General features: G+C 41.1%; 1 protein-coding gene across 8 annotated transcripts in view; it reads right to left on the bottom strand.

The window, feature by feature from the left end:
- VPS13D (vacuolar protein sorting 13 homolog D) overlaps window positions 1–24,420 on the bottom strand; it is a 246,652-nt gene that overhangs the window by 132,437 nt on the left and 89,795 nt on the right. For 5 of the 8 annotated variants that reach the window (XM_057535232.1, XM_057535260.1, XM_057535264.1 and 2 more), the window contains exons 38-50: window positions 23,436–23,576; window positions 20,914–21,036; window positions 18,463–18,537; window positions 14,492–14,597; window positions 13,291–13,443; window positions 11,330–11,465; window positions 10,163–10,210; window positions 8,632–8,782; window positions 8,331–8,541; window positions 5,258–5,505; window positions 3,182–3,373; window positions 2,742–2,868; window positions 1,091–1,233 (exon numbers count right to left, since the gene is read on the bottom strand). In XM_057535232.1, the coding sequence (XP_057391215.1) occupies window positions 1,091–1,233; window positions 2,742–2,868; window positions 3,182–3,373; window positions 5,258–5,505; window positions 8,331–8,541; window positions 8,632–8,782; window positions 10,163–10,210; window positions 11,330–11,465; window positions 13,291–13,443; window positions 14,492–14,597; window positions 18,463–18,537; window positions 20,914–21,036; window positions 23,436–23,576 (1,854 nt within the window). The remainder of the gene's footprint in view (window positions 1–1,090; window positions 1,234–2,741; window positions 2,869–3,181; window positions 3,374–5,257; window positions 5,506–8,330; window positions 8,542–8,631; window positions 8,783–10,162; window positions 10,211–11,329; window positions 11,466–13,290; window positions 13,444–14,491; window positions 14,598–18,462; window positions 18,538–20,913; window positions 21,037–23,435; window positions 23,577–24,420) is intronic. The other 3 variants (XM_057535241.1, XM_057535246.1, XM_057535255.1) reach the window with 3 other exon arrangements.

Here is a 24,420-nt window from a genome sequence, read left to right as displayed (position 1 = left end):
CTTGGAAGAGAGTCTTCTACTAATAAACCTTCAAACACTTAAACATATCACTGACTCCATGAGATTCAAGGTAAACAGCTAAATGATACCATCTCAATTTTTCCTTTTATAACACGACTCTTTACATCGACACTGTCCAAAACAGTAGCCACTAGTCATACATGATCACTTATACTAACTAAAATGAAATAAAATGAGAAATTCAATTTCTTTGTCACACTCACCACATTTTTTAGTAACGCACTCTCAAGTGCTCAGCAGCCACGCGTGGCTAGTGCCTCCTTACTGGACAGTACAAAATAGAACATTTCCACCTTCCCAGAGAGTTCAATGGTTTCCCAACATTCAATACTAAACAGTGCTTTGAGATCCTTGGAAATTATATATGAAAGGAAAGATGCACTGCTAACATTTTTAAACCTGCGACACATTTAAATCAAGTTTGTCTTAGCCCTTTGGAAAATCTTTTGCGTGTTCCGGGTGGCCACGAGGCATACAGGCACAGCTTCCTCCCCTTCCCTCGCCACCCCGCCACGTCCAGAAGCTAAGCTAGTTAGGGCCTTCTAATGACCATAACCACCAAGTGCATTTTATTCTATTTTTTGCCTCAAATGTGGACACCCCAGTCATAATCCTACTTCTAACAGACTTCCCCTTTATCTGGACAAGTCACTTAACCTCTCTCTGCTTCAGTTTCAAGTAGAACAATGCTTCTTACCCTCTTAGGGTTTGCAAGTTTTAATGAATGCGTGGGAAATGCTTGGAGGATAAAAAGCATTCTAAGTGTCCCTATTATTCCCATGAAAAACAAGGATTCAAGCCAAACTGATACTTTCCTGACACAGGTGAGTCTGAAATTAAACAGAGCCTCAGACCTCAAAAGGGCAGTGTTTAGGTGGCTCCTTAGATCCCTAGGAGAATAGATCTGTGTTGGTATCAATCTAGCATTCAGAGAACAGAAACCTGACCCAATGCCAAATGAGAAAATCAGCACTTGCAGCGAAGCCAAAATGTATGGCCAACTTATCCCTCCAAGCCTGAAGTCATCGGCCATGGTTCTGATTCTCCCGCTGCCCCAAATATAACCCACCAATGTTATAGATCAGCCCTGGGCGGTTTCCTTGCTGGATGACTCTCACAGCTCGGACACCACTACCACCATCCAGTGAGAAGCCCTGACACCAGCCCGGCATGCCTTCAGGATGAATCCCCCTTCCGATTCTCATCGTGCAGCTGTGGAGCAGAAAAGCAAAGATGTATACATTCATCCATAAGAAAGTCTTACCTACCTGTTCTAATCAGGAAGCACTGCTGTGGCTATCAGCCCAAATTAGAACTCTAATACTGACTCTTCCTCGTTCTCATGTGATTCCCAAACACAGAAATGCAATTAATCAGCGGTCAAAACTCTATCTTAGAGGTAGCCACAGTTCAACAATGTGTAAAAATGTACTGACCTCCACAACTAAAGGCTTTAGGAGGAAACATTATGATTCTGTGAGCATAAGACAGGAGGAAAATGCTACAGTATCTGAAAAACAAAGATTCAAAGCAAACTGATATTTTCCTGACTCCGGTGTTTCAGCGGTTTGCGAAATACCCTGAACATACGAGAGAAGTATATACAGAAGATGCAGCTAGTGGTACATTCTTTCAAGGGCCTGGTACTACTGTTAACAGCAAAGCACCGTTTAGTTGGCCAGCGTCCTGTCATGGATCCTGGAAACATAATTCCTGAATGTGTGTTCCAGCTCTACCACTAACAAGCAATGTAACCTTGGGCAGGTAACTCTTTCTGAGCCTCAGTTTCCTCATCTAAAAACAAAACAAGATCCCCTGTGCTGCCTAATCTACTGAAATGTTGGGAGAATCAAATGAGATAGTCTATGTGGAAATGCTTTGGGGACTGTGAATTCCGTACACAAAACAAACTGTGTTTCAAACGTCAAGTCCTGGATGCTGACCACGTCAAGTGGCTGTTTGTGTCTCCTATGTGGCCAGCACCCTGGTCAATCCTCTCCAGACTCCAGCACCAGCCCAGAGTCCAGCCCTCCCTGGTAGACGCATCTGTATCCACTGGCATGTACTACTCCCTAAGCCTTCCTGTAAGTTTGCAGCACATTTCTACAAATAATGGGGTATGGAATATTAGCAGTATCAGATACACTTGCGTATTTTTGGATTAAGGCTACAAATCAGAAGACCCCCGTAAAAAGCAGAACGCCAAAACCAAGAACGTGAATTAATGCTCTACATGCAACGAGTGCTTTGAGATCTTGAAATGGCCCATTTTATTTCAACAGAAAAAGAGATGGATTTCAAAACCTTACACAGAACGACCTAGACTGGATTAACAGGGTGGAGGCTCTACCAAAGAGCCATCCATCTCCCCTCCACAGCCAGCTCCTCTGCCTGCTCTGAGAGCTTCCAGGGGAGAGAAACCGTGCAGAGAAGAGAACGTGTGGGTCTCTCTCCATCAGCAGAGTTATGAATAGAACTACTTCAATACATGGAAAATAAAACTGGCTTTCATTATAAACCAACCAAATGGTTTATTTTCAATATCGAGTAACACAGAAATTAGATCCGAAAAAATCCCATTAAGTCATGGTCCTGTTCCCCTGCCAAGTCAGGATTGTTATCTACAGTGTATTTCTACTTACACGGATCTACTAGAGCCTCTGCTAATTTCTCCCTTCCCTGGGAGCTTACTTCCCCTTCCCGTAGACGACTGCACTCACAGGCTTGGCTGCTCTTTGTCCGAGTAGCAGAATAAGAGAGGGCTCAGGCTCCGGGCCAGCTCATGCTCCTCAAACTGGCCTGCAGCGTCCATTCTTGCATTGTCCTGTCTGAAGATCAGTGGGAGCCCTTTAGGAAGGAGGGGGAAAGTTTATATCCATCCCAGCCGGTGTACCCAAGACAGATACAAATAATAAAAGGAAAAAAAATCATCAAGGGGGAAAATGGTGAAAACTGAATTTATTTAGTGGGCTTGCTCAGTCGTTGTCCAAAAGGCCAGTCTTGACCATGATTAAGCACTTCTTACGGAAACAGGAAAGGTTTAGCAGCTTATACTGTTGACGTAATCTGTTTGCACTGGCTCCATTTAGTTAGCGGAGCAAATGAATCTGAATTCCCACGACCAACTCCAAAGGCCTACTTGAGCATCCTCTGTACGTACCTGTTTTGTTAATCAACCAATACGGAGCCGAAATGAAGATCTTTAAAGATCCTTCTGCTCGACACACGATCCGGATGGTGAGGTTCAGCTGCCGCCGGTTGACGTCATAGAGCCTCATTCTTACCATATAGTTTTGGGTTCCAGGTGGAATAAGCAATTCTTTACAGAGTGGAAAATTTTCCAATGACACCCCTAAAGAAGATACAAGCTATTGTCTTTCAGAGTTCTCACGTTAGTTTGTCAAAACAGTCCACAGCCAAACTGAATTGGATTGCTCTGGAAAAATCAATAACCACGTATTCAACTGGCAAAAATCTCATTAGAATGGCCATCTTCCTTTAGCTGGGGTGAGAATAAATATGGTCTAGAAGTCACACTAGGGAGTCTGAACTGCATAATAATTCGAAGAATGAAAGTACCCAAAGGTGATCAATAACAGCTCTGGTATTAAGCGTTTACTATACATCAGGCCCTCAGCTGGGTGCCTGAAACCCAGTAAAGGCAAGTACAGAGTAAGAGTTAAGGTTTTCTGCAGCCTCCCTGCCTGGCTTCAAACTCCCAGTCTGCCCTCACAGCTGCGTGATGTGTGGCAAGCTATTTAACCTCGCTGTGTCCATCTGCCAAATGGGGATAATAACAGTATCTACTTCTCGGGCTTCTTATTAAAAGTGACGATCCACAGAGAGCATGAGTCTGAAGATAAGGAGTGCTTGGTGTGCACGCAGTGATGAGGGGGGTGGGGGGAGGACATTTCCATTCCATACAGGGGCTCAATAAATATTTGTTGAAGAAATAATAAATGTCAGAACAAAGACCTATTTTCTTTAAAACAGACAACTAGAATTGCACTATTTTTCTTTTCTAAATTAAGCTCAAGGATTTACATATTCAAAAATGTAAGCTTATCACTGGGGGACACACTGCTGAAGTTCAATGAGTTTCAGGATCCTCATCAGTAAAATGGGGAAAACAGCAGTCCCTCTGCCTGAAACATCCATTGCTGTGAAGATCAAATGAGATATTATGAAATCACAAAACTGTGAAAAGGTAAATATCTAAGTCCTTATTATTTCAACATGTCTACAACAGCCTTAAAGAAACCTACTTCCTGTCCCAAATCCAGAAGTACCTTGTTGCTACAAGTGCTACAAATATGATAATGACCCTCTCCCTTGACTTCATTCATCCTTACAAATGAAATTACTTGATACATTAACTATTCCAAACCTCAGTGTCTTCGTCAGTAAAATGGGACAAATAACTATTCCTGTAAGGATTATATAAGATCAAGTATATGAAGGTATTTGACATACTGCCTGAAGTACACAGCACATGCTTAGCTAACGTTTTTCCCTTTCGTGAAAAGAGAAGAGACATATGATTTTGCTCATTCTACAGCTGGTAAAAAGCACGGTTTGAAACGATGAAATGACTTCCTTTACTCACACATCAAGTGAGCAAAATAAGAAAAAAGGCCGTGTTGGGGCTTCCCTCGTCGCGCAGTGGTTAAGAATCCGCCTGCCAATGCAGGGGACACGGGTTTGAGCCCTGGACCGGGAGGATCCCACATGCCGCGGAGCAACTGGGCCTGTGCGCCACAACTGCTGAGCCTGCGCTCTGGAGCCCGCGAGCCACAACTACTGAGCTCTCAGGCCACAGCTACTGAAGACTGCGTACCTAGATCCTGTGCTCCACAGCGGGAGAGGCCACCGCAATGAGAAGCCCACGCACCGCAACGAGGAGCGGCCCCCAGTCGTCGTAACTAGAGAAAGCCCGCGTGCGCAGCAGCGAAGACCCAACGCAGCCAAAAATATAAATAAATAAATTTATTTTAAAAAAAGGATGTGTTGAGTGCTTGCTCTGTAAATCTTTTAGTTTTGTTCAGGTTTTTTGTTTCGATGATTTTCTATATTAGAAGTTTTGCTTTTCTTTTTTTAACTGCATAAATCCTTTGAGCGGGCTTATTGAGGTATTATATGTGCTACAATTTCTCCAAAACGTTTGCCAAACAGTCACAAAATATCCACTGACACATTCACAGAATTATTACAGATAATTATTTGACTAAATCCTTACCCAGTTCAATGTTCTGGGAGGTATCAGCTGTGTGGAGAGCCACCTCCTTGCCAGGTTTCAGTGTCCCATTAATGGGCATTCCTTTAACGTAAAAATCAAGTTCACAAGGTAGCAAGTTGCAGATTACCACTGTCGGCAGGAGATATATGGTATGCCCAGGCTGTCTGAAAATCTGTTTTGCACTATCAGAAAATATGTTGGAGGGCATGTAATCTGGATAATTCTCTTTCTTTATGGCCACACAAAACCTATGATGACAAAATGGTGTAAAAATCATCAGCTTGAATGAAGAGCTTGAATTTTTTTCTCCTTAGCTAAGTATGAGACAGGATAACATCAAAATGGTGCAATAATTTAGTAAGATATTTGCAGTTTTCAATCCAAACACATTCACTAAGGCACAATCAAATGACAATAAAACGTACAGATTTTAAATGTTCCGTCTGATGAATTCTGACAATTACAGACACCTCTATAACCATCACCCAAAATCAATTACAGAATATTTCTCTCAATCAATATCCCTTTCCAATCAATATCCTCTCCCATCATTCAAGCAACCACTTTCTGATTTATCATTATAAATTAGTTGTGCCTGTTCTTGAACTGCAGTACAATATGTACTACTCTTTGTGTCTGGGTTTTTTTTGCAGAACATTAAGTTTCAACAACATTCAACCATGTTGTTGTTGCATCAGTATTTCATATGCCAATGTGTGAATATACCATTTTCTAAAAATTCATTATCCTGTTGATAGCCAATTGGGTTGTATCTCCAAATCAATTTAGCGAGAATGGAAATTCTAACAATACTTGAGTCTTCCAATCCGTGAACTTGGTTATATCTTTCCACTTAGTTATTAGGTTTTCTTTAATATCACTCAGCAAGGTTTTGTAATTTTTAGGGTAAAAGACTGGTACATCATTCCTTAGACTGATTCCTGAATAATTAAAATTTTTTTGGTGCTACTGTAAATGTTGTTTTTAAATCACACAGTTTTCAATTGTTCATGGCTAGAATATAAGCATATAATTATTGATTTCTATAGGTTGATCTTGAAATCTTGATAACTTTATTAGGTCTCATGCTTTTTTTAAAAAAAAATTTATTAATTTTCAAATGTTAAGCTAATCTTAACTGGGATAAACCACACTTGCTGGAAGCTATCTGATAGTATTTTGTTAAGAATTTTTGCATCTCTTCATGGGGCGATACTGGTTTGTAGCTTTCTTTTTTTTGATAATAATTGTATCAGTTTTGGTATCAGGGAAATGCTGGCCTCATAAAATGAGTCAGAACTATTCCCTCCTCCCCTACTTTCTGAAAGCATCTGCAAAGAGCTGGTACGATTTTCTCCTTAAACATCTGGTAGAATTCATTAATGAAGTTATATGGTCCTAGAATGTTCTTTGTGTGAAAGTATTTTATTATAAATTACATTTCTTTAATAGATATTGGGCCATTTGGATTTTTTATTTCTTCTTTGTGTTACTTTTGGTAATCTGCGTTTTTCAAGAAATCTGTCATTCTGGTGTGGAATTTATTTGTATAAAATTGTTCATACATCTCCTTTTAATCCTTTTAATATCTGTAGGATCCATAATAATTCTCCATTTTTCATTCCTTATACGCTAATTTGTGTTTTCTCGCTTTTCATCATGACTGGTCTTATTAGAGGTTTATCAAATTTATGAATCTTTTCAAAAAGCCAGTTTTGACATTGTTGATTTTTCCTATTGTTTGTTTTCTACTTCATTGATTTCCATACTTATTTTCTTTTTCTCTTCCTATTTCTTTGTGTTTAATTTGTTCTTCTACCTTAAGGTAGAAGTTTACATCAGTGATTTTACATCTTCCTTATTTTCTAATGCGAGCATTAAAAGCTATACATTTCCCTTTAGAACTGCTTTTGCTGCAACTCCTACATTTTAATATGTCCAGTTTTTTTATTATTCACTTTGAAATATTTCCTTTGTTATGTCTTTTTGACCATGGGTTGTTTAGAAATGTATTGTTTAATTTCCAAGTATCTGGGGGTTTTGTAAGCATCTTATTGTTTTGGTTTCTAGTTTAATACTATTATAATGATGAAATACATTGTGTAGGGTTTCAATTCTTTAATATTTATTGATCTTTGTTTTATGGCCCAGTAGATGGTCTCTCCTGATGAATGTTCCACACATACTTGAAATGAATGTGCAATCTGGAACTGCTGGTTACAGTGTTTTATAAATGCCCATTGTGACAAGCTGGTTGACAGCACTGTTCAAATCCGTTTATATCTTTATTGTTTTTGTTGGTTTGTTTTATAAATTACTGACGGGGAAGTGTTAAAGTCACCGATTTTGTCTGTGTATTTATCTGTTTCTCCCTTTAGTCTGTCAACAATTGGCAAATCTCAATAAAGGGTATAGTGGAATTCTTTACAGTCTTCTACTCCTCTGTAAGTTTAACTAAGTGAATGCCTGTTTTTGCTATAAAGGAAACTAAAGCTGATCATCTCTAATCTAAATAAGTTTAAAGTCTAAGTTTAGAAGGATCTAACAATAGCAATCCAGTATTTTTTCTAACATATGACTTTAGTAACACATTACTTGTACTCTTCAGAAGAGGAAACAGGAGTCTAAATGATAATATAATTTTGTCAGAGTCCCCATGAAAAGTCGGCACTAGGTGCATGAACCTTCACCCAAACTCCTTTGAGTCATTTGAAAAACTCCCAACCCCAGGATTTTGCTTCCCAATTTAGGCATGGGAACTGGTCATTGTTTTTTCTTCCCTCCCTACATGTCTTCTCTTTATGCTGATGCAGACAGACCAGTTTCTAATCGTATATGTGTGAGCAGTGGGTTTGTGATTGCTTCTTCCATAAAAATTAGGTAAGTAACAGCCACGCTCCCGCCCACGGTTAACCCATGAATTCGTACGAACCTAACATTTAGGGAATAAAAGAACTTAAGGAATAAGAACTTTAGGGCTTTAAATAAGTACAGCTGAATCACTGAGGGTCCTTAGAGAAAAAAATGAAGAAAAAATGGCAAAATATACACGTCGCTGCTGTGCCACACATACCTGAAGAATCGGCTTTTTTCCGCATCCATAGAGTGGCACTCTCGTTTGCTGCTACTAACCTCTGTAGTCTTCACTACATTGGTCCAGTGAATAGGAGCCTTACAGAAAAACACACCCAGTCCTTTGGGCCGGGCCTGTAGCCGCCAAGAAGTGAGGTGTAGAGGCACGGCAAATGAATCACCTGGCATGATGGCGGGAAGGACCACGGGCTCTGCCACAGAAACACGTGTTAGCAGTTTCAGGAGTGGTTGCCCACCCCAAAGTCCATCTAGGGTAAAAGAAGGACAATGTCAAAACTTACTGTCTGGAGCGGATGGGCTGTCCAGTCTTAGTTCCATTGGCGTCTCAAGTCTGTTCTTCACAATGAGGGCCGATCGGACAGTGACCACTTTCCGGGCACTGCCTTCCATGGTCACTGCAAAGACGACCCGGACAGGCGGGAGTGAAGAGAACTGTGAAAAAGAGAGAAATAATAAAGAGTTTAGTTGTGCTTTTGAAAAACATGCAGAATACAATAATACCGACCAGAATGCCTACATCTAAAGCATCTTATTATTACTACAGCTCTTCAGTGAAATGAGTCATTAAGCCCTAAAACCACTCCACTTTAATAGGAGTGAATACCCTCTAAATACACACTACTGTAACAGCCAAGTCTAAAGAGTTGTTTGTATTGGTATGCCTTTCACAGGAAAAATAACTTTTTTTTCTAAATGTCATAAAATTTACTCGATAGGCCCATACACTATTTGTTGACATGCCTATAAAAAGCAACATTTGTATATCAAAGAACTTTAAAAACAAACTTCTTCTTCACAATAATTTTCTAAGTTCTGTTCAATAATCACTCTTTTTCTGACCGACACCAAGAAACTCAAGATAATGGAGGGAAATCATTTATTTATGGTCTTGGTTGGATGCAGCCACTACTTTCTTTTTGCGTATGTTCATTCACATATTCAAAACACATTTTGTACTGCTACCACGTGCCAGGAATTTAGCAATTTTTTTTTAAGTATAAAATTCCACATTAGGTATACCAAAGAGAAGGTTTCTAAAACTATTATTCTGAGTATCCAGAACATATTGATACTGCTCGTTTATTGGAGAAACAAATGACACAACATCCAAGCTTTCCATACTGCCAGTTTTTTCATTAAAGCAAACAGTATGTGAAAACCAACCTAATAAACAATCAAATGACAAGCTCCATGTTTTGAACCAAAGTTTCTAGAACGTCCCAATGAAAAGGCAAAGTACAGTCTTCTAGGGTGTTATTAGAGGGACACAATCATCACCAAATCTTCCAGTGACCCAGCCCAGTAAAGCCCCAGGAGAGCCAAGGCCCAATAACAATCGTTTTAAATCTTGATCTTGTTGCCTCTATGCTTATCTGAAATTTCACATTTTAAAACTTATTAGCCTCAGGGAAAAGAAATTATAAGCAAAAACCTCAAAAAAGCATTTTAATGTCATCCTGTGGTGACGTTTCAAAAATCAGATGTGGGAAGAAAAAATCTATTTTTCATTCTTAGTTATTTTCATGACCTTTGGGCCAAAACCTATAAAATATGTATAGCCATACAAAGGTTAATTTATATTTAACTTGGAGAGAAAAGGAGACCTTGGACTAAAACATTTGCCTTTTGTTCTCCTTCCCTGTAATATTCAGTCTCACATACTAAGTTAGGTGACAACATTTTCTTGCAAGTTCTTGTAAAAGGAAGGAAATCATTAATAGAAAAGGAAAAAGATAAATTCCAATCGTAAGAGTCCAGTGGTCATCAAGAACTATGTGTGTAAACACAGTGACACAGGAAAATCATACTCACATAAACCTGGGGATGGATAATATTTGTCCTACTGCTTGGGCTGCCAATCTAAGAAAGATTCCAAAGTCAGAGATTCAGTACAGACCTAAGATAACAGCCATCGTTAAATTCAATGACAATATAAGTTGCTTGAAAAGGTGGTTTTATAAATACTCTTAGGTAAAGTATGTTCTACTATGAAAAGAAAACATCTTGGAACAAATGGGAACAGCAATATTCATTTTACAACCATTCAGTATATACAAAATTTCTCCAGAATGCATCCATAAAATAGAAAGGTATCTCTGGGGGGGAATTAGTCCTTTTATTACTGGACACGAATTTAGGCAGAAAAGTAACTTTGAAAGAAAGTTTCTTTTTCTAAGAAACTTGGGGCACAAGAGAAAAACAATGAAAAGAGCAGTGTCCTCCAAGAATATATTTCATGAAGCAGCAAGCATGAGGAAAGCTACAGTATCTCTGCAAATCTGTGCTTTCCTATTCACCCCTGGCTACTCAAAACTGAGCACAGTTACCCCATGAAGTATACCCCATGAGTATGTGGAAAGAGCACCCGTGGTGGTCTTGTCAGCTAGGATGCCAGCCTCTGCCTGCACATTCTAGTCAGGGATGCCACATTCCCCAGGCTGGCCCTCCAACCCCTAGAACTACAGGCTGGGGTAAAATCAGGGCAAGGGTGTGTGAGAGGATGCACGACCAGAAAATAAACAACAGTGGACATCTATCTTTATGCCGGAGAGGAGAATCTGGAGACACGGAGCTAGAAGGATCAAGGAGCAGCATTATAAAAGCGTAAAGAAGACAGTGTATAAAGGAAGCATAACAATATGTGAAATAAAGCCAATATATGTTTGGCAAACTCGAAAACTGCCGGTTGGCCCGGGTGAGTATAAAGTGGATCTGCACAGGTTGGATAATATGTGTTCATGCCAATCTTAGATCTTGTTTCTCTACTAAAACTAACCATTGGCTGGTTTATCTACATAGTGATTACCAATGCCCATGACTGACCCAAATAATCTTGGGTATTCCTTCTAGTGCTAGGAAAAATGAAGAAGAAAATGTCACTAGAGCAAGGCTACTACAGGCCTGTCTGACGGCCTGGCTTTAAGGGGGTGTGGCTAGGGCACAATCCTGCCACTGAACACGCTTTCCACAGCCGCGCACCGTAGAGGAAGAGGAATTCTTATCTGGCGCAGCGTATCGGAAAAAGGTCCCGACTTTGTCCACTGACACTGGGCTCACTTGCTCCCAGCCATTCACTCTCACTTGCAGTTGATGGATCCGGAGGTCATGGGTGTGTCTGTCAGGCAGAACACAGAAAGAGACATTAAGCACAATCCTATCCAGGGAAGAGAAGTAGAAGCAGAGCCTGAAATCGGATTTACGATATAATGACATAAAAACCCAGTTGTCTAAATAAGCCTTTCGGTGATTACCTAACGCAAGGGAAATCAAGAGGATATTTTAACTGAGTCTTACACTTAAAACAAAACTGCAAGATCTATAAAGCCTGAGCAAGAGTGGCATCTGCCCTCCCTTTATACAAACCACGTGAATCCTGTGAACTAGCTCAGGTCTGTCCCCCACCGACCCCTACCTCAAACTTTATGAAATGACATCAGCTAAAAGTGGTTCAGTGGGGTAGTAGAAATGCTGTGCTAGCAATTTAATCACATAACCATACTCTTGGAAATGCCTAAAATGACGTTTTCTCCTTGGTTCTTCTGTGGAATCTCCTGCTTCTCTCAGAACCACACTCAGTCGCTGGGCTTTGGTCCTACAAGACTACGGACACGGTAATGAGAGACGGAGCCCGCAGGGTTTCTGGGCTGAAGTGCGCAGCTGAAACTGCAGTAGAAGGCAGTGGGCAGGACAGGAGGAACAGGAGGAAACTGCACATTTAATTCTATTTTTAGATTTTGCCTAATTCAAGCCAGAAGCCTGAAATGGGGAAGTGGATTTGAGGCTGACAGGAAGGAAAGGGGGGACGGAGGCAGGGCATGGGGGACAGAATGCCAAAGGGGGAAACACCAGAGAAGGCATTTATTTCGATGAATTCAAGCAGGCAGGTGGGACTTGAAATGGGTTACAAAACGTAGAAACTAAAACAGAAATGACAACAAGGCCAAACCCCTTCTGATACAACTGAGGCAGTGCTTATTAAGAAATACAGTGAACAGTTCTATAATTTAGCTTCTCCAGGAACCGTGTAGAACAGAAAAATGCTCACCACTCATCCCTGGAAATTCTAATGTGGCTTCCAGGTACATGTGCCCAGCACAGTGATTTTTTTTTTAAACTATTTTTTTCCTGAAAAACACACTGGAGGCCCCCAAGTTCAGAACTCGTGCCGCTAGGGAGTAATGTGCGCCAGCGCAGAGCTGTACAGAAGGAGGAAGTGTTTGAGGAGCAGGTTTGCACACAAAGAATTAAAGCACCACAAACGCATGTGACCATAGAAGGCTGAGGCCAATCTCTTACATTTGAGATAACGAGGCTCAGACACTAAAATCTTAACCTATTTGTTATCCACTGGACGGCCCTTCCACTTAAAAATGTGTGCATATAAAAGAACATTCTATCACATATTTTATGATCTCTCGGTAACTAGACACAACGTTCTTTCACATTTATTCCCATCCTTTGGCTGGCAATTTTGAGTGCATCAGTGAGCGGTCTCCCTATAGTGAGTTATTCTCTCCTCCTTAGAATCAGAGTATCTTATCATTATTGGCTCTGCTTCCTGAAACCATCTGCCTGCTAAAAGTGTTGTGGCATATGTGTATCTTAAAATTGAAATCAACATGCTCTGATAACCTTTAATAATACCATGTCACCACTCCATCATGCAATGCACTGGAGGGTTATGATCTGTCTATGCTTCAACCAAATTAGTTACATGGAACACACCAGTTATCACCTCACATGTCAAATAAAAGGATGATTAATGGAAAGAAGTGTATTTCCAAGACAGTCATTATATTTTTTAAAAGGAAACACTGATTTTCTAAATACATTTTAAAAATAAAACATTAAAATCATTAACAAAGGAAAGTGAAAAGGCAAAACACTAGGGACAATCATTTTTTTCTTTTTTGCGGGGCAAAGAGTAAACCATGCCTTACCTGTGCCTTAGCTTTCCTCTTGCTTCAAATTCAAAGGGAATCTCTTCACCCGTGAGGACTTCCCGCCACTCGCTAACATTGTGAGCATCGTCAAGAAATGTTCCATTCCCTTCTGGAACCACCCCTGGACTCCCGCTGTGAGACAGTGCAGCCCTGGAACCAAATCAGACGATACCAGCTAGGCCCCCTTTCTCTCCACCTCCCTCTCACACAGAGCTCAGGGCTGGAAGCAGAAACCCTCCCAGAAGGCAACTCACAGACATAACGCCGCATAACCTGGCTGCAAAAGAGGACCTAAAAGGTCAGTTACTCAAGTTTTCTTCACGATCGATCACAACTTCATGACCGAAACTTTAGAAACAGCTAAAAGCTATCACTGCACAGTCACCTGCCACCAGCAGCAGAGTCTGGTACACCGAGGGTGATGTAAACTAGTCATGACTTTTAACAGTAGTATTTAAGTGACTATCTAGAATTTAACAGACCTGAATTGTTTTTAAAAAACAAAGATGTCTCCTCTAGAGCATTCTCATACTTGGTGGAGGTGGGAGAAATATGGTCTCAAATCAGCTGATTCTGTTAACACATTTCATACACTTTATTACCTAAGCTGGAAGGATCAGCCTGCATTTGGAAAGTGGAGCCAAGGTCTAAGCAGGCAGAAAGTTGTTAGAGAAAGTTCTCACTTGGCTTAGGTAGACTCTCATTTGTTCTCCTAACTCCACCCAGTTCCATCTGGACTCAAGTGTGTTTCAGGTTTGGAAGATAGTTCGGGGTGGGGGGGAGAGGGGATACGAGAGGTGTTTTCAAGCCCTTTTGGAAGAAAAATGGGCAAAACATTTGGCTTAATAACCATATACAGCTTGTTTTAAAAGGGGGAGTAGAATGGGGACCGAGGAGAAAGGGTGGAATGACTTTTGTTTCACATCCTTAATTTGCTCAACTTCTACTTTTAAAACAAATGGATACCAGGATCAAGATCACAATTTGGATACTTCAGACTCAAGAGCTACTTCTCTGACTACAGACTCTACATAGAACCAGAACCTCCAACATAAACCTCAGCAAGACAGCAAGCTATTGATTCAAATACAATCAATCCCAAGAGCCTCAGGGAGGCCCCACCTTACTGTGCTGGGCTGGTACACAGGAGCCTGTGGTGGCAGAGATGGCTCCAGGTGACAGATTCAGTGTTCCTTACCTGGTGGGCGTGGTCGTCAGGGTGGCAAACCACAAAGTGCAGCCCGTGTGATTCCTCAGAGCAAAAGGAACGAACGGCTGCCGGCGTTTTGGGGCCTTCATCTCTGCTGTGAGCAAACAGAAGGCCGTCAGCATGTGCCCTGGCCCGTGCGGCAGAGACCCTCCCCATACCTGGAGACAGTGCCCAAAATTGTCTCTGTGCAAAGGAACTGAAGGTGGAGAGGAAAAAAAGGAACCACCACAGGTGTGCTGACAGGCCAAGTGGGATGTCTCCATGTATTCTGCCGCCTGCTACGAGATGACTCGGTCCCCCTGACAACTGACTGTGATGTATCACGACTCTCACCCCACAATTCTCCCGCGACTCTTATGGGCCTTATCTCAGAAAAGGGCATCAGACCTAATACGGCTGGCATCAGGACAGAAAGAGAAATGGATCCCCACTACTCCCGAGAAATACAGTCTAAATGGACAACCTAAACTGCGGCAAGATAGATCACGTGTACTTGTATCACTTTGTCCAAAACACTGGTACTTTAAGGAAGCCTCCTTTTATTTAAGAGTTACACTTGAGTCATATTATGCATATTATAACAAAATGAAAACCTTCTTTCCTCTTCTCTTATATGAATAGTTGTGGGTTTTCCTCCCTGGAAGATCAAAAATATACTACCCCAAAGCTATTTAAATAAAATTTTTAGTTCATTTTTTTTACACAGGTATCACCACCATCTGCTATCAGGCAGGGACTACGGAGACTACAAGAGGAGCGCAAAATATGATTTCCTTCACAAAACAGCTTCTCATCAGGGAAACTGGAAAGAAACACTGATCAATACAAGACTGTAAGTAATCAAATTCTAGGGAGAGTTTAACCTGACTCTAAACACCGTAAGCAGTCAGAGGGGAGAGGCTGAGGAAGGCTCTCCGGTGCCCGGGCTGCCCGGGGACCCGCCCGCCCGCGGCCTGCTGCACGCTCCTGAGAGCAGAGAGGCCCCCGGCTCCTTCCAGGGTCTGCATTTCCTCTACTGGCCACACAAAGAAAGAGGGAGGTGGCAGCAGGAACCACAAAGGAAGCAGCAACGCAGTGCCCGGAGCCTCCTGGCTGATGTGCTCAACAACACCACATGCCCCACCAACAAAAAAGGGCGAGGCCCAGTCTTACTGTATGTCTGGCTTTAAAGCACAAAGACAGCCCGAGAAAGACCGAGACCCAAATGTCCTGCAGCTGTGGAGAAAATGACATCTAGAGGTGACTGCAATCGCCAACTGAAAACACTATAGCAAAATTCAATTCGTCTTCCAGGACCGCATGTTTCCTGCCAGTGACATGAAGAAGGCAAAGTGCACCAGGGCCTGCCTCTCCCACTTCTCGAGAACAGCACAGGGCAATATCATAAGTCAGCGTCATGTCTTTTAAAAAGTAATCACATTTTTGTTTTCCCTTTGTAGCTTCTAAAGTTTTCAGAAGTTAGTGCTCTGAACACTGCACAACAAGCCACTTCAGGTTCAGGCAAGTTCTGTTTTGGTAAGAACAGCAGCTCAGGGGAGTCTAAACAAATGAGTAGTCTCCAGCGTGTTCCACAATTTTGCGGTTAGCTTTTAGAGACACTCCAAATACATATAAAGATAATCTCTGCCTAGAATATGCCCATTTCTCACCCCAATGGCCTCACTTAGTTTCCAAGGTTTGCTTTAAAAAAAAAAAATTAGTGTTCATCAAGTTGAAAATTAAGGAGTAGCTGTGAGGCTGCGGACAAGAGCAGAGGGGGAGTAAAAACTTTAAGAGCTGTCAGCAGGGTAAACAGCGCTCGCGGTGGCACCTCGAGAGGCACCTCCCTCTCCACAAGCGAGAGAGCTGCTCTGCTTTATTACAGGAGATAAAGGGCCCAGGAGGAAAAGAAGCCAGATGTGCTTTCATATCCCACTGTGAGCCAGACTCAAAGTTTCCATTTGCAAATTAGATTTAAAAAGAACAGGTGGCAAACGGCTTTGATCACATTGTAACACAGAATAAAGTGCTGCTAGGAATCCATATAAAGATATTCACAAGTGTATTGCTTTGGAATTAAGTAGGCTGGGTAGGCACACTGCTAAGGTCCCCAAGCTTCTTGTGTGGATTACACATACCAGCAGAGACCTCAGCAACCTGCCTCTCTGAGGATAAAAATACATGGAGTGCTCACAAATCCAAACTCAACACCAGGGGACAGATCTGACATCTTCCACACTAGGGTCCAAATCAACTGTGTACCTGCCTTGGGCACAGCACCAGAGAACAAAATCCCCAAGTCTGGACTTCCCTGGTGGTGCAGTGGTTAAGAATCCGCCTGCCAATGCAGGGGACGTGGGTTCGAGCCCTGGTCCGGGAAGATCCCACATGCCACGGAGCAACTAAGCCCGTGAGCCACAGCTACTGAGCCCGCGCTCTAGAGCCCACGAGCCACAACTACTGAGCCCACACGCCACAACTACTGAAGCCCCTGCGCCTAGAGCCCGTGCTCCGCAAAGAGAAGCCACCACAATGAGAAGCCCGCGCACTGCAACAAAGAGTAGCCCCCGCTCGCCACAACTAGAGAAAAGCCCGCACACAACAACGAAGACCCAATGCAGTCAAAAATAAATTAATTAATTAATAATTTTTTTAAAAACTTAAAAAAAAAAAAAAAAAGAACTCCCCCAGTCCACCAAAGAGAACAGTATTCCCTGGTGGCCTCAGAAAACCTCCTCTGGTGACCAGACCTAATTGGTTCATAGGCTGAAAGAACCCCAAGCTCCTCATGTCCAAGTTCAGCTTAAATGGCTCCACCTAAGGAAATGTCTGCTCCTGCGGATTCGCTCCCCAGGGCAATGTGGCCGTTATAAACAGTGCGGGTTCTTATGCTATGTAAGCAGCTCAGCCTATCAGAAAGGACCTGGCTTGTAAATCATGAGAAATAGATTAAAGTCCCAGGTCTGCTACTAGCCAGTCATGTGAATGGAGGCAAGTTACTTAGTCTCTCTGAGCTTCTGTCCCCATGCTAAAAAGGAATAATGCTTTGCTTAGCCTGAAAGATGAAATAACAGATATAGGAAAGCTGAGAAGTATAAATCCATGGATCCTGGGCCTTGTGAGCCCTCCCCACAAACACCCATCCTGGTAAAACCTTTCAGAAAAAAAACATAATACTGCCACCACACATTAATATCCCTGTTCTGAACTCCTAGTAGAGGAAGCTCAAAAGGCCCTTTTTACAAAATATACCATGACCCGGGATCTGGTGGTGTTAGCCAAGCATAAACATAAATCATTCAAATTAAATTGCACTCCTTCAAACAAATGAAGAACTGAACATCTTGGGATTCTAATTCCTTGATGTTTATGATGTTTTCCTCTTGTATTCACTTACCAGTCAAATGCTCAAGGAACCTTAAAGGATCAGAGATATAAACAAAGAACATTCTCTTTTCTACCTCCTAAGAACCTCAATTCATTTCTAAAGAAACTAAGATTTGTGTCTAAGCAATTATTTACTGGAAATTTTTTTCTTAGCTCTATTTCTGATCTTTATAGCTCCTATTCCACGAGCCCCTTGCATTACCATAAGAATAACATTCACTGAGTATTCTATAAACAAAGACTTGTAGCACTGCTTGATGGAGGAGGGTTTTCTTCCATTCATTTGCTTTTCAGTGTGAGACATCACCTCTAACTGACATTGGATGTTTCTGCATCATTCACTGTGAAGTTGATTCCATTTCCACTAAGGGTTAAAGCAGATGGAAGAGACAGAATAAGAATCAGCACATCACTTCCTTCTGATATAAGATGCCACTTTGTCCATTAGGTGGAAATGATCTTTCCTGTTACTAAAGCAAAGTATTCACAGCTGGGTATACCCCCATTCAGGTCCCGTATTCACACAAAGTCGATGTACAAGGCAGTTCTTAAAACAGGAAAATAAAGCAAGCCCTCGCTTGGCTATACTGTACCTCTAGCATAGATCTGGTGCTCTAGGTTAGTCAGACTGGCTGTACTCCTAGTTCTAAGGTAGACAAGGGGGAGGCCTGGTAGACAGGAGAGACAATGTTAGAGCATAAGAATCAATATAGTGAAAAAGAAGACTCATCTCCAAAACATAAGCACAAATAGAGTACATTACAAAAATAGCAAGCATCATGCACTTATAGGCTCATTCCTTTGGTGACTACTAAGAGCCAAGGAGGTACCTGACAAGGTGAGCAAGACAGCTTTTATGCTGGCGTTTACTGTGGAGGCTGTGCTAACAGAGCATGCTCCTTTTTTTCTCAATCGGGGAAAGAAAATGTACTCACAGTCACTTGAACACAATGACAAGCCTTTTGAGGATTTTTAATTTAAAGCATGTATGTTCTCACATGGCATAGAAAAGTTACCAAGAGCAATCAGTACAGATTTTAGTGGGAGTTGCTCCGTTCCAACTGGAAAAGGCAGTAGCAGTAGAATGCTAATCCCCCACGGGTCTCAAAAATTCAAGGGAAGGAATCAGTCTGTGTTCCAAGTTTCAACAATCTCTTCTGAGGAGATATCTCATGGTATTATTTATACTATACATTAAACATGGAAGCTTTTAGAATTTTTTTTTGGTATTTCCACAAATTGTCCTTGAATACAAAACTAATGAACTAGCTAAGGTACCATACCATCCAGGTGTACTTGCAGAGTCTCAGCCCTTCCTGAACAAAGCCAATAATTATGTCAAAAACTAGGCCATTATTTTCTTTCCCCTGCTAAAGGAACAGTAAGAAATCAGCAGCTCCCTTAGGCTGAATTTCATATTAAGAACCTCTAAGTCAAGGGCTCATTTTGAAGCTGGCCTGAATAAAATACACAAATTTGGGGGGAATGTGACTAAATATTCTTAAATAAGAGCTGAAGGTTTGTGACCAGTTCAACAAGAGTCAAACCTCCTGACTTTCAAAACGAATGCCCAACAATTATTTTAGTAGGCCTAGTAAGAGAATACAATCCCATCTGCTATTCTACCATCCCAGAATTCTTAATAAGTAAAGAGGTTTGGAAATTTAGGTATGTTCGCATATGCCTAATTAAAAAGATATATTACACCTTTATAAGCCTAAGTAACCATAAAGATCTGTAAGTAAATAAAAATCCAGATTTAATTTAGCAGGCATTTAACATAGATAAGGTAGCTTATTAACTGTAAAAAAAGAGGAGATGTTAAAATAAAGAGGGAGGGGAGCGGTGGGAGAGGGACAAAAGAAAATTCCTTCATCAGAATCCTGAAGATTCGGCCTTCCTAGTGTTTGCACTGAGTCTGGATTTAAGATCCCTCTGCATGAATAATGTTTTTAGAAACACATTCTCTAGGACACATTACATATTACAAAGATTATTCAGAGTCTTCTGGGTAGACTACGTTACATTCTCTTGACACACAAATTGGGAAGGTTAGAGGAGGAGCCAGAATTGAAGCTGATGATATCTGAAAAGCCCTGGCTCCTAAGCAATGGCCTTGAGACTCACAAGCAACAGCCTGGGAATACAGAGAGCAAGCAGAGCTGACGTGTCCTTGTCCCTCCTTCGAGAAGTACAAGGCAGATAGAAAGTCCATTTATACACCCTGAGGAGAGACGAACCAAATACTTCGTACACTAAGAAAATCCATCTTCCCATGACACGTTTGCAGACCAGATGGAACAGTTAAGTATTCATGAACTATGTGAAGTCCAGCCAAAACTCCCCAAAGAAACCACACTGAAAGAACTGGGGCTGAGTTGAATTTGGATGACAATGGCTTGTGGAACAACTAAGGACCATGCAGTTGGCCATCACAATCTCCCCAGCTCTGAGGAAATCAGAGCTCCATGGCGAAGCATTAAATAAGGAAAGAAAACATCGTTAACAGAGAACACACTGACTCCTCTTTCTTCAAGAGGCTGGGTACTCAATTCTCTTCTACTTTATAGTACAGGGCCCCCCTTTAAACACTTGCTTCCACGTGGGAGCCTGCCCTCCCTCTCTTCAAGAATATATCCAATCTATCTCTAGATTTAGAAAACTGGAAAGATGTTCTTAAAGATCCAGAACAAAAGTCCAATCAATTAAAATGTTCTGATGAGTAAAACACAAACTGACCAATGGCCACTCCTGATGCATCTTCAGGTGCCCCAGTTCACGTGCCACATGACCAGAACTTAGGAATTGCACACTGCAGGTCCTTCCTCTCCCACAATGGTGAAATTAGAGCTCATATTAAGAGTTCAGCGTTTTGTGCCAGAAAAAATGTCCCTTCCAAAGACTAAAACAGAACTATAGAAGACAGTCAGAATTTCCTGTAGGTTTTTCCATAGAAAATGATGGTTCTACTTGAATTTCTCAATGAAACATGGCTCTGTAGGTCAAAGGTGATTTAGTCAAACATCTGTAGAGAAAAATCTTACTTTGTCCAAAGCATGGAGGATCCACTGAAGAGCCCATCCAGTCTTCCGATGTGGTTGAATCTACTTCCTTGTCCGGTTTACAGTAATCTGCCATCCACGATTCCTTGGTACTTACATATTGGTCTAGAAAAAAGTCCCCAAAGATAATTAAGAACAGAAGTAGAAAAGATTGGGTGTTCAAGTCAGATGACTTCAATTCAGCAAAACAAGCTTTTATCGAATGTCTGACTAAATGCTGGGCACCACACTAGATCCTGAGAAAGCTGGTCCCCTGAAGAACCTCGTGCTCCACTGGAAGAAATTAACATTAACAAAACAACCATCATCACAAAACTATCCCACAATGTGAAAGGAGCTAAAACAAAGATACAAATAAAATGCCATGGGAGCACATAACAGGGGAAGATTTATTCTGCTTTGGCAGAAGTGGAAGAATACACACCAAAGTGCATGGCAATCTTCAGAGAGGTAAGGACCTTTGTTCTGGGTCTTGAAGAATAGGTAGGGTTACCAATAGGATTAGGGATACAGGGACACTCCAGGCAGAGAGAAAAGCATATGCAAAGACTTCAAGACATGAAAGTACATGGCACATTCAGGGAACACTGAATACTTTGGTGTGACCTGGTACAACATACTGGGGTACAGGGACATAGCAAAGTCTAGAAAAGAGAACAACTTGCTTTGTGAAGAGCATGACATGCCATGCTAAGGGGCAGGGTTTGGAGACAGAAAGACCAGTTAGGAGGCTATTTAAAAAACCACCAAACTCAGGAGGCTGAAATCTAGCTGACAACTGTCCAGGAGTGGTTTTACTTTTTTGAGAGGAGAATTATAACGGGAAGAGCAAAATAATTACACACCACACTTGGATAAAGACCTTTTATACTAATTAAAGTACTACACTTTTTATTTATTTTTTTAAATTAATTTTTATTGGGAGTATAGTTGCTTTACAATGTTGTGTTAGTTTCTACTGTACAGCAAAGTGAATCAGCTATACGTATACACACATCTCCTCTTTTTTTGGATTTCCTTCCCACTCAGCCATAAAAAGGAATGAAATTGGGTCATTTATAGAGTACTATACTTTTTAAAACAAGAATGATTAGTTTCTGTTTTTCAGCTCCAATATTTAGCTACAGAAATGATATTTATTTAAACACTAAGAGGTCACAGCAATTGTTTCTGGATTTCAGCACAATTTTAGGAATAAGGAATTAAAGGTTAAAAAAAACCAGTTTTACCACTGACAAGAACGCTTTTTGGAAGATATTTTTAATTAGATACTCATCAGAAATATCAATAGAACTCTTTTGAGGTTAGCTCTCGTTTACTGTAGCTTTTCAAAGAAGAGTCCCAAACTTTATCTAAACTTCCAGATGAACAGATTATATAAGAAATGACATAGGGACCAAAATAATATGGAAGAATCATGAGATCAACTTACTATTACGTTGGTGAAATTAATGAAATGTGTAAAGGTAAAACAGTGGTTTTAAAATCTGGGGATCAATGAACTTACAGTCTCATTTCACTATACATTCTCTCCATCTTAGTCGGACATGGAATAAGCCAATGAATATTCTATGAGCCTCAACCCAACACATACACTGAAGAAAGTTCATAGATTTTCAATATAGTATGCCCTCCATATCTGTGGGTTTTGCAGCGGATACAGAGGGCCAACTGCATTCATTGTACTAGGCCATTTTATTACAAGGGACTTGAGCATCCACAGATTTGGTAGGGGGGGTGAGGGGTATGGGGTGTGGTGCTGGAACCAATCCCTTTGGATACTGAGGCACAACTGTAGTATGTGTTATCTATCACTCAGAGATAACTACAGTGTTACAAAAAATCAGATCCTGTAGATCAGTAACTCAAAGAGTTGAGTGTAGTTTTCATAGTGAAAGTAGGCACTACCTGACTGTATGATAATGTTACTCTTCTTTTGATATAAAGACAAGTATAGAGACAAGATTCTGACACACTACATCGAATCCAGGAGTGTACATTTCAGTGTTGTCGAAGAAACTTTCAGAACACACACCATTAGCTTGGCAACCCTTTAACTCAGTGATTTTCAGAGTTAGGTCAACATGATACTTGATGGGAAACAGCACAAGCAACCTACCCTGCTATAGACAATCAAAATTATACCTTTTAAGAATTATTCTGTGTATAGTCTGAGAGAAATGAATCTAAACTCACTTCTAGGACATTTAATAAGTCCCAGTGACCAAGCATCATGGGGAGAAAGTTCGTCATGGACATGAATGTTTCCCATGTAGTCTAAGCTCTTGCTTGATCACTGAGAGGATTAATATGGGATGCCACCTCCAGAGCTATGGGTTGAGAAGCATTATGAGGCCAGGTTAGGGTTTATCAGGAAAGCAGCCATGATGAGTAAACTGTCTGGTATGGGCCCAAGTACTTGCTAAACCAGGATTAACAGTCTTCCAGACAAGGGACTTACGCACAGAAAGGTACCAATGTTCTAAAGATAGCTTTCCACTCACCAATTAGTACAGAGGTGATATTGATATCCAAACGGTGTTTGGCCTTGGCTTCCAGCTTCAGCCGAGGAGGATGGAGACGACTAGCTGCCTGTTGTTGCCAGGATACAGAGCACGGCCAGGGCTCAATAAATGGCTCCCAGCCTAAAAGAACACAGGAAATAAGACATCTGCTCAGCAGATATCAAGAGTTTACAGGGGAACACCATTCACAAATGCTCAGCAAGGACATACTATAGCTAATAGCTTTCTATTTCCAACTTGATTTCACAATGGAAACACCATCTTTAGCTGCAGGTCACCTTACAAATGTCTGTGCTGTCTCAAGGACATGAGTACAAGAGCACACACGCACCCCAACCATGGTCTCCCAGAGGTGGGAGGAAGGAAGGCAGGGGGTATGTGCCCTCTTCTATTTAAGAGCAGGCAGGACCTGTTTTTGATATATTCAAGTAGAAAAAAGTGTCTCAGACTCAGGTTGGAAGAATAGTGTCAGCGGCTGAAGTAACTATTAAATTTGATTACCCTGCTTACATCAAGAACCCATTGGCCAAATAAATAGGTATACTTGAAATTCATTAACTTAAATTTTTCCAAATTTTTATTTTAAAACGTGTCATATGTACAGAAGTTATATATAAACAACATATATGTATGGTTTAAAGAATAAAATTACTGCAAGCACTCACGTACTCACTATTCAGCTTAACAGAAAATTATATGTGCCTTTGAAGCCCCTGAGTACCACTCCCCACCAAACCTCTTCCACCCGACTCCAACTAACCATTAGCTTGAATTTTTAATCATTTCCTTGCTCTTTATACTTTTACCACCTATGTATACATTTCTTAAGAATACATAGTTTGTCCTGTTAGGGATCTTCACATAAACAGAATCCAACAGTGTGTATTCTTTTTTTGTTTTGTTTTGTTTATTTATTTATTTGGCTGCATCGGGTCCTAGTTGCAGGACGCGGGATCTTTCGTCG

The sequence above is a fragment of the Balaenoptera acutorostrata genome, chromosome 1 (assembly GCF_949987535.1).
Source record: "Balaenoptera acutorostrata chromosome 1, mBalAcu1.1, whole genome shotgun sequence".
NCBI lineage: Eukaryota > Metazoa > Chordata > Mammalia > Artiodactyla > Balaenopteridae > Balaenoptera > Balaenoptera acutorostrata.
This window is presented reverse-complemented; position numbering and strand designations above follow the sequence as displayed.